The sequence below is a fragment of the Seriola dumerili genome, unplaced genomic scaffold (assembly GCF_002260705.1).
Source record: "Seriola dumerili isolate Sdu_G_001 unplaced genomic scaffold, Sdu_1.0 BDQW01000565.1, whole genome shotgun sequence".
NCBI lineage: Eukaryota > Metazoa > Chordata > Actinopteri > Carangiformes > Carangidae > Seriola > Seriola dumerili.
In genome coordinates this window covers 1,220,926-1,231,596 of record NW_019174820.1, presented here as the reverse complement: position 1 = coordinate 1,231,596, position 10,671 = coordinate 1,220,926, and the positions used below count along the sequence as shown (strand labels likewise).

The 10,671-nt window shown below is 44.9% G+C and overlaps 1 protein-coding gene across 1 annotated transcript; it reads left to right on the top strand.

The window, feature by feature from the left end:
* The first annotated feature begins 432 nt into the window (after positions 1 to 432).
* foxg1 (forkhead box G1) lies at positions 433 to 1,793 on the top strand. The gene has a single exon (XM_022764731.1). It carries the CDS (start codon positions 480 to 482, stop codon positions 1,791 to 1,793), a length of 1,314 nt encoding a protein of 437 aa, XP_022620452.1. The 5' UTR covers positions 433 to 479.
* The last annotated feature ends 8,878 nt before the right edge of the window (positions 1,794 to 10,671 follow it).

Genomic DNA, 10,671 nt, shown 5'->3' with positions numbered 1-10,671 from the left:
TTTTATTTTGAGGAAATAAAGATTTTTTATGAGCCAAGAAGCCGCGGGAGGACTCTTCGGGGTGGGCATTTTTTGCAGCGTGCACGGCATTGGTGGATTTGTGTGTTTCCCTGTGCGTCATGATTGGCTGAAAGCGCAGAGGACGCCTTAATATTTAATACTAATGTTCCCCTGGTTGGCTGAGGACTGGAAAGGTCCAACCAATGTTTTTTAGTTGCTTTAGTGGCTGTGGCTCCCTAATTAATTGCAGCTATCTGTCTCCTATCGATGTGTGTGTACATGTGTGTTGTGTGTGTGTGTTGCCTTTTTTCTCCCCAAACCGAACATGAAATAGTTTGTTGGGCTATACTTTCCTTCTTCCTATCTATCCCCCCTTCCTTCCTTCCCGTCCTGGTTCGCAGGCAGAGACAGGACAGATTGAGACCCAGCTGTGTTCGTCGCTTTTGGTCGTTGCCATTTTCCCCCCTCATTGCCCGGTGATGTTGGATATGGGAGAGCGCAAAGAGGTGAAAATGATTCCTAAATCGTCGTTCAGTATAAACAGTTTGGTGCCCGAGGCCGTGCAAAGCGACAACAACAACCACCAGAACCAGCATCACCACCAGAACCACCTCCACCAGAACCACCACCACCACCGGCCCGGCGGCGCAGACGAAGCCGAGCAGAAAGCTCCTCTCCCGGCCGCGCAGCAGGACGTGAAAGCGGACTCTAAAAGTGACTCTACGAGCCCGGAGAGCTGCCCGGACGAGAAGGAGAAGCAGGAGGAGAAGAAGGACGGGAAAGACGGGGACGGCGCCGGAGGGAAGGACGGAGAGAAGAAAAGCGGCAAGTACGAAAAACCTCCTTTTAGTTACAACGCGTTGATCATGATGGCCATCCGGCAGAGCCCGGAGAAGCGGCTCACCCTCAACGGCATCTACGAATTCATCATGAAAAACTTCCCGTACTACCGGGAGAACAAGCAGGGCTGGCAGAACTCCATCCGCCACAACCTCAGCCTCAACAAATGCTTCGTCAAGGTGCCGCGGCACTACGACGACCCGGGCAAGGGGAACTACTGGATGCTGGACCCCAGCAGCGACGACGTCTTCATCGGCGGCACCACCGGGAAGCTCCGGCGGCGGTCCACCACGTCCCGGGCCAAGCTGGCCTTCAAGCGCGGAGCCCGGCTCACCTCCGGGCTGACGTTCATGGACCGGGCCGGCTCCCTGTACTGGCCCATGTCCCCCTTCCTCTCCCTGCACCACCCGCGGGCAGGCAGCGCCCTGGGCTACAACGGGACCTCCTCGGGCTACCCGGGTCACCCCATGTCCTACAGCACCATGCTCACCCAGAACATGGGCAACAACCACTCGTCGTTCCCGTCCTCCAACGGGCTCAGCATGGACCGGCTGGTCGGCGGGGATCTCCCCTACGCCACGCACCACCTGACGGCGGCGGCCCTGGCGGCCTCGGCGGTGCCCTGCGGCCTCTCCGTGCCTTGCTCCGGGGCCACTTACTCCCTGAACCCGTGCTCGGTCAACCTGCTGGCCGGGCAGACCAGTTACTTTTTCCCCCACGTCCCGCACCCGTCCATGACCACGCAGAGCGGCGGCGGCGGCTCCTTGCAGGCCGCCCGGGCTTCGGCCTCCAATTCCCCGCAGGCTCCGTCCTCCTCCTCGCTGCCCTGTGACTCTCTGAGGCCGGCTCTGTCCGGCTCTCTGCCGGCCTTCTCCTCGGGACTTTCCGGGGGTTTGTCTGACTATTTTACGCATCAAAACCAGGGGTCGACCTCCAACCCGCTTATACACTAACACCCCCAAAAACCCTCACCCCTCCAGCCTGACCCCCTGCACCCTTACCTCACCTCTCCATCCTCCATCCTCCCATCCATCCATCCATCCATCCATCCATCCTCCCATTCCCCCCTGAAGGAGTGAAAATCTTAAAATGACTGGAACTGTAAGTTGAACATTTTACACTGAACATTTACATTGTAAAAAAAATTACAAAATTATTATAAACTACCAACTATAGAAAAAAGAGGAGAGACTTAAACTGCAAAACAAAAAAGAGCAGCAGAGAAACACTCACAGAAAGCAGCCCTGAAGTTTCCAGGTATTTTTTAATATTATTATTATTATCTCTTCTTCTTCTATTTCTTCTTCTTCTTCTTCTGCTCCATCTTCTGCAGTTTTGATTTCTGTGTACATAATGTCTGTTACTATAAGTGTCCGGGCTTTGTCTCTGTATAGTTCTGTCAGTCAGCGACATGCAATGTGAGCTGAGATAAAAACAGAGAGGATGATGGGAGCTGTACGCTGATTTATTTTTCTGTTGTTGTTGTTGTTGTTGTTGTTGTTGGAGGAGGCATTACTTTTATAGAATGTGTATTTAAAATAGTTTTGTCTAATTTTGAGATTTAAAAAAAGGTAAAAATAATAATAATAATGATAATAATAATAATGATAAGAATAATATCTCTAATAGCCGGTCTCGCCCGCATGTTTGCAGTATTATCAGGTCTCGTGCGGGGCAGAAAAGAAGCGGCGGAGGATGATTTTATTTTACGAAATTTAAACACTAATTTTTTTTTATTTTAAATTTTTATTTTCTATACAGTGAAAATGTGTTTTTGTTTTTGTTTTTTAAGCAGAAAGCAAAGCGACTCTGGCTCCCGCCGTTAATGTCCTGAGGCTGTTTTTCTCCATTCATTCATTTCCCTGTTTGAAAACTGTTCATGTGACTTTTATAGACCAAAGAATCGGTTTCTTTTTTTTCTTTTCTTTTTTTTTAGGAAGTGTAGAATCAGTACTGAGCTGCATAAACATGACAGAGGCCGGATGTAGAAGGAATTAAGGAGTGGGTGAATGAATGAGTGAGTGAGTGAGTGAGTGAATGAAGGGGTGACTGATGCCTCCTTCACTGCAGAAAATGTCCATTTAAACGAGATTTTTGTTTATTTTCTGAAATTAGCGGAAATTTAAACAGTTTGGCGCCGATTTGACATATTTGAGCGGGTGTTTAGTGGCTGCAGCTCGAGGGATTTCTGCCTTAAATCCGCCTCGTTTTTTTTCTTGAAATCAGATGTGAAACTGCGGTGGCAGCAGCGTGAAGTGAACTCCTCATTTCCGAGTAAAGAAATGAGATTTCCCAGCTGAGTTTGGAGCGTAAATGTCTCGTTTGGTGGATGGATATTTTCCGCAGTGCAGCCTGATGCTTTTCTTTCACTGTAAAACGTGAGCGCCGATAAAAAAAAAGAAAAAAAAAAAACGGACGTTCACGCTTCTTCTTCTTCTTCTTTTATTTTTTGTATAATTAGTAAAAGAGAGAGAGAAATGTCTTTTTGTAATTTGAATTTGGGGTTTTCCTTTTTTTTTTTTTTTTTTTTAAAGGAAGAAACATGTAAAAACCCGTTTGTTTGACAGAAGAAAAAATGCCTCATTATCTAATACTACTTGGAATGATTGTCCTTTAATTGTCGTCTCTAAAACGATTTTTCATGGTTGTGATACTATTGTGGTCTTATTCTTATTCCCGTGTTTGTCGCTTATAAAAGTAAAAAAAAGAGAAAAAAATGTTTTAATCATAAAAAAAATAAAAATAAAAGAATAGGTTACATTCATAACTAACGCAAATCCTTTTGTCTTTTTTACTCCTGCCGCCGTGATGTCACTGACTCCATCAACAGGTTCAAAACTTTCATTTTAGATTTTATTTTGAAATTAATTTTGAGATATTTTTCACAGTAAAACGTAAATGTGTGGCGGGTTTTCATCACAGCTGGGATTCTAATATTTCTAATATTGTAATGGTGTTAACAGGTGAATTATGAGCCGCGAGTTTAAATCCAACAACAACAATAAAAAAAAAAGGCAACAGCTTCTTCCAGCTTTTTAACCTCTGCCTCTGAAATAATCCGTCTCGTGCACATGAGACTCTTCTGTTTATGTTTGGGTGAGTCTTGGTTGTTGACACACACACACACACACACAGACACACACACACACGGCAGCAGCCCGTGCGTAAAGCTTTTACGCGTAAAGATTTACGCGCGTCTGTGGAGAAACTGTGTGAAATGATGCAGCAGAGGTCGCGAGGCCTGACTGACTGTGAGAGGGCTGTTGTGTGTTTTTTATTTTGTGCTTCCGGTTGTGACATTTTCTCCTTTTGAACAATGAAATCTGACGCGCTGCGGCCTCGAGTCCGACTCACCTGAAACATCACCGCCACGTCCGCACAGTTTCAACATCACGTTTGTTTGTTTGCGTGTTTTGGGCGCCGTTGGTTTCCCGCCTTAGACCTCAGGCTGTTCTGACAACGGCCCAGATTTGTGCAGATTTTTAGAGAGAAGTCTGGTTGTGTGTCTGTCCCTGTGTGTGTGTGTGTGTGTGTGTGTGTGTGTGTGTGTGTCTGTCTGAACTGTGTTGAAATTTCCACCTTCATTTTTACAGATTTTGGCGCATTTTTCTGAGACAGTTTCCGCTGAATGAGTCTCGGTGTTTCTGTCTCTCTGTGTCTCCGGGTTTTAGATGAAGCTTTTTATTTTTCCACTGATGAGCTTCAGTGTTTGACCTCAGACACGCGGAGGAGAGCGTGTCTTCAGGCCGCTGCTTCAGTTTGACTGAAGATGAATATTTTGAGTGAAACGCGCAGATTTTGTTTCTTTTCTGCGACAGAATTCACATTTTGCAGCTGATGGTTGTTGTTGTTGTTGTTTGTGTGTTGTTGTTGTTGTTGTTGTTGTTGTTGTTGAACTCCTGTTACCTCGTGTCTTATTGAGAAGCTGCTGCTGCTCGTTTCTAAATGTTTTTGCTGCAGTTTGTTGAAGCTGTCATTTTCCGGTTTCATATTTTCCGTCTCCCCCTGAACACACCTCGGGTTTCGGGGTTCGGTCTCGGACCTGGTCTGTGGTGGGTCTGAGCTGCGCGCGCGTTTCCTCCTCTTCCTCATCACCTCAGTCTAAATGAGACTTCGTTTCTTCTTCGTGTGTTTTTGCTGCTGCTCTGTTTGTTTGACTGAAGCTTCAGGAAGTTTCAGTTTGTCTTTTATTTTTATGAAGCTGGATTTCTTTTTGCTCTTTTCATTTTTTCTCTCAAACTGAACCCAGATCAGATTTTTACCTTTGACCTGCAGATTCTTCGACAAAACTTTATTTAAAAGCAGAATTTTAAGCAGCTTCCTACTTGTTTTAGTCAGTGTGTGTGTGTGTGTGTGTGTGTGTGTGTGTGTGTTGTTATCAGCAGGTGAGACTCAGCTCTCTTCCCGCTCTGATGGTGCAGAATCAGCACCAAATCTTTGCGTGTTTTTGGGAACTGCGCCGCTCCAGGAGCCGCAGAGTTTTCGGTGTGAGGCGTCCTCCCTCTCTCTCTCCCTCTCTCTCTCTCTCTCTCCCTCTCTCCCCTCTTCTTTCTCTCTCCTCTCTCCCTCTCTCCCTCTCTCTCTCTCTCTCTCCAGCAGATGAAAACAGACTCCTCCTCTCCGCGGCGCGTCTCTGGACGTTTTTACATCAATTTAATCACATTTTCATTTAAAATACGAACATGAACATCTTCCGCTTCCTCTTCCGCTTCCTCTTCCTCTTCCGCTTCCTCTTCCTCCTGCTGTGAGGAGCTGCAGATTCTCTCTGTTTTTCTCCGGAGGTTTTTTATTTGTTGTTTAGTCAAAAAAAACAAAACAACCCCCCCCCCAAAAAAAAACAAACAAAAAAAACGCGCAGTTGTTTTTATTACACGCTCAGTTTCCCGTTTTCCCGCCACGTCTCTGACGCTGTTTTCCGTCTCCTCTTGTTCTTTTGTGGAAATTGAATGTATAATTGATGCGCAGGCTCCAGTTCTTCCCGCGAAGGCCTCGGGCTGAGACGGAAGCTGCGGCTCGTTTCTTTAAAGCTGAAGCTGTGAGTCACAGCTGCAGTCTGTCTGCGGGTCAAAGGTCACACACCTTTTCACTGTTTCGTGCAGCGACTTTAGAAATAAAACGAACTCGGATTTTTAAATTGATTTGACTTCACCAGAAAACACCTTTAATTGTCGCTGCAGCACCTCCTTTTATTTTTAAATAATTTACCACATGCTTTAAGGAAGAGGTCAAAGGTCAAAGGTGATTTAACAGCCTGCCGGAAGCTGCAGGTTAAATCACTTTAAATTAGTACTTTAGTGGGTTTTTGTGTTGAATCTTCAGACTGAAGATCAAACAGGACAGAGTGATCAGCTGATGCTGACGAGGTTCTGCTGGTTTCATCTTGAGACGATCTGCTTTGTTTTGTTGTTGTTGTTGTTGTTGTTTTTCTCTCTTGTTTGTTTGTGAGGCTGAAAGAGCCTCTGATGAGCTCTCACTTTCCCATGATGCTCCGGGGGAAACTGCTGCATGTTCAGAGGTTTGGGGTCTGTGGGTTTGCTGCAGCTGCAGTTCTCTGAGGTCTCGGAGGTCTCGGAGGTCTCGGAGGTCTCGGAGGTCTCTGAGGTCTCGGAGGTCTCGGAGGTCTCGGAGGTCTCGGAGGTGGGTTGTGTCTTCGGAGGATTTGTCCCCAGGATCCAGACCGACGCTCTGAATCCACTCTTCGCTCAGATTGTGTTTTTCAGACCAGACTGGGACTTTTTTTGGCACCAAACTGGAAAAGTGTGAAGATATCACACAGATATCAGAGCAGCTGCGTTCAAAGACCTGACTCAGAGTACGGTCCAAATTCAGCTCCAATCCAGGGTCCGTCTCTTTGTCTCTGTCGGTCCAGACCGGCTCCTGGATCTGTGGGTCTGTTCGTGTCTTCGGAGGCTTTGAGAAGAAGATGCTGAAAACTCACGGTGAGGATTCAAACTGTGGGTTCAGTTCAGACCGTCGCTCTCCGTCACTGTCTCAGCTTCAAGTAGAAAAGTCTGAATGTTTGTTTCTGGCAGCAAATAGGAAGAAAGGAAGATGAATCAGAGTAAAATAAGATGCTCCGTCCTCTTCAGTCCAAACTGGAAACTCTGTCACTCCGCTCCTTAAAATATCTGCTTGATGTTTTCAGAAACCCAGGTTCATGGGTTTTAATTAGAAGAAAACTTTATTGGTATCAGGCTTCAGTGACACAGATGATCCAGAGGAGGAAGTCGGTGGAGAATAAGAATCACCGTCAGCCTTTACAATCAGAAGCAGGTTTTTCCTGCAGGATTTCAGGCTCGAAGAAAAACTCTGGAAACTTTGAAAGTTTTTGGCACCGACCAGAAAATAAAAATAAATATATCTGCATGTTAATGATGAGGACCGTCTTAAAAATTATTGGCATCAGACTTTAAATCAGTCCACACTCCAGTTTTTGACGTCCAACTTCTCGGCTCAAATTAATTATTTCTAAAAACTCTCCAAGAGACGAAATGTTTGATGTTTAGAGCAAAGAAAGAAAGAAAGAAAGAAAGAAAGAGAGAGAGAGGATATCTCCACTTCCTCCCCCCTCCTCCCCCCTCCTCCCCCGTGTCCTTCTGTTGCTTCTTTTGTCTTTTGACTGCTGGTCACCCCATTTAACATGGGACAGATAGCATCAGCCTGACAGATATTGGGTTCCCCGGCAGCTCCATTGTTGGGGGGGTGGGGGGTGGGGGGGTGTTCTTGCGTTACAGTCGGACTCGTTTAACTCGCAGCCCTCTTTTAGGAAACGAACAAATTGCTGCTGAAAGTCTGTCTTTGTTGTTGGGGCTGATCTGAGAGCAGCCGAGCCTCCGACAACAAACAGTCTGAGGAGAGAAAACCACAGCGACACTGAGCCGGGATCAGACGATAAGAGCTGCACCCATATCTGCTGCTGGGGGGGAGGGGGGGGGTGTCTGTTGGTTTCCTATTTTAAAACTGGATCAATCAGAGGAAACTCTGGCCAAGACGCTCGTTAAGTTTTGGCACCAAATCATCAGCTGAAGCTTGAGAGACCAGAATCAGCTCAGAACCAGGTTCTACAGGAGACAGAGACGAGCAGCGAGGGCAAGTTTAAATATAATTAAACTGAATTCATCTGTGACGCACATACAGAGCTTGAGTCTCACAGTGGATGATACAGAAGAGAAACTCAGGAATAATAAAGAAAACAGTTTCTGGCACCAAACTGGAAACGAAGCGTCGTCTCAAACGTACGGAAATATTCCAGGTGTTTTCAGTCCAAACAGGATTCAGAGGAAAATGAGATCTGATGAAGTTTCCTGCCGACAAGCAGAAACTCTGGAGGAAACACTCAACGTTTTCTTTAAAGAGACTTGAGAAGTGAATGTCAGCGTTCAAACTTCACCTGCCGAGTGATGAAGCTCCTGAACCCGTCGGTTTCCCTTAAACTCAGAGCTGAAGCTGCTGCAGACTGATGCTCATCATCTGGCTCCAGATGTTTCAGAGGCTCGTCCTCGACTTCAACAAGAAAATTATACGAAACACCCGGAAGCTTCATTAGCTGCTTTAGCTACATTAGCTGCATTAGCTGCTTTAGCTTCATTAGCTGCATTAGCTGCTTTAGCTTCATTAGCTTCATTAGCTGCAGGAAGCTACATTAGCTTCATTAGCTGCATTAGCTGCAGAACACTGCAGAACACCGCAGAACATTGCAGAATGCTGCATTAGCTTCATTAGCTTCGTTAGCTTTGTTAGCTGCAGGAAACTACATTAGCTGCAGAACACTGCAGAATGCTGCAGAAAGCTGCGTTAGCTTCATTAGCGTCGTTAGCTTCGTTAGCTGCAGGATGTCAGAGACGGCAGACTTTTAGATGATGCTCAGATTCAGAGGATTTTCCTTCCTGAGCTGCTGAAACTGAAGGAAATATTGAATATTTCACATTTTTGACGCCAAACTTTGGATCATTTCACCAACTGAACTGAAATGAACTCACGTCTCTGAACGCAGCTCAAACCAGCTCAAACCAGGAAGCTCCGGATCTGGTTTCACTGCACCAGACAGAAACTGAATGTTGCTGCTGACTCATGTTTGTGTATAAAGACGCAAATACTGACTGGTTTTCTGCTTGACTGACTGATTCACCACAAACAGCAGCTGACTGGTTCTTTGCCTCAGTTTTTGCCGACTTGTTGAATGACTGATTTATAGTTGGATTCTTCTTCTTCTTCTTTGTCTGAGATTGATTGACAGGTGATTTTAAAGGAGGAGTCCAGCTGGTTGTGGAGGTGTGGCTGTTTGGCAGGCAGGGAGAGGGGGGGTGGGGGGGGGGGGGGGGTCCAGACCTGAACAGATACTGAGTTTGGCTGTGAAGCTGCTGATGTGAGAAAAACATTTGGTTGTTTTACCGGCTGCTTCTTGATTGGCTGGTTTTCTGCTGTCTGTGGGTCAGACTGGTTCAGATGTTGAAGATTCAGGCGGCTGCAGGGATTGGCTGTCGGGGTGTGTGTGTGTGTGTGTGTGTGTGTGAGGAGGGTTAAATCCTCTGGGTCAAAGGTCACCTGACTGAGCCCACTCTGCTCTCTGTTGGTCATGTTAATTACAAATGGAGGCGACAGTTTGTATCAATTCATTTTATTAGTGATTGATTTTTTCTGATATTTGCACGTGATTAATTAAAGGTTCATTAAACGTCAGAATGAAACGTGACGTCATCAACTCTTTGATAAAAACTTTATATGATCGATTGATCATTGAACTGATTGGTGATTTTTTAAAGACAGAATTTATTGATGAACTTTCTGTCACATGGACTATAGTGACTAATTAATTAACTAATCATTTTATCATTTTATCACTTAAAGTCCAGTGTCTACATACTGTGCACTAAAATACAATTTATAAACAATTTATATATATATACATATATATATGTATAATAAAAACTGCATTTATCTGTTAAACAGTGAAAACAAACCAGTGTGTTATAAAATCTGCAGCTGCATGTTTATTCATTTACATTCATTTAAAAGTAGAAGCATCACAGTGCCGTTACATAGAGTTCATTAAAAGTTTTATTCACAGCAAAAAACACTCAGTGAAATAAATGGCTCCTTTCTGAGTCTGCTAACAGACTGGATTACCGGGCCCAGGGGCCCCACACCTCCAGGGGCCCCACAGGCCCTGTGTTTACTCCATATCATGACCCCGGTCTTACAGACGGACCCTGTGCTCCAGTTCTAGGACCTGAACGGCTTCAGTTTGTGTTGTGGTCATTGGTTGAAATATTGTGTTTTTATTCCACCACAGAAATCCTGTCGATTATTTTCATCATCAATACATCAGTTACTTCCTCTAATAATCGATCGATTGTTCGGTGGATTAAATGTAAGGAAACAGGGAAAAAGGCCGGTCGTTATCTCAGAGAATAGAGGATATGAAGTAGGTTATAAAGATAAATATGTAGAGATATAAAATAAAGAGATATATACATAAAGATATGTCTTCATACTATAATATATAAAAGAAAAAATGGAAATATGTAAAGATGTGAGTTTTAAAATTTCACTTTTCTATCAAATACTTAAATGTTGCGTTCACTGTCGCAGAAAAAAAATATAGAAAACTATGAAATATTCACATGTGAGAAGTTAAATTCAAATTATTAATCACTCGTCAAATTTGTTCCAGTTAATTTTCTATTGATGGACTGATTGAGCTGGATCCAGGTTTACTGAGGGTCAGGGGGGCCCAATGACAAATGTCTGCCCCGGGGCCCCGGTGAGGTTAATCCGGCCGTGCTGCTGGACACAGAGTTCATGACGTGGGCTGTGAGTGTCTTCACTGGC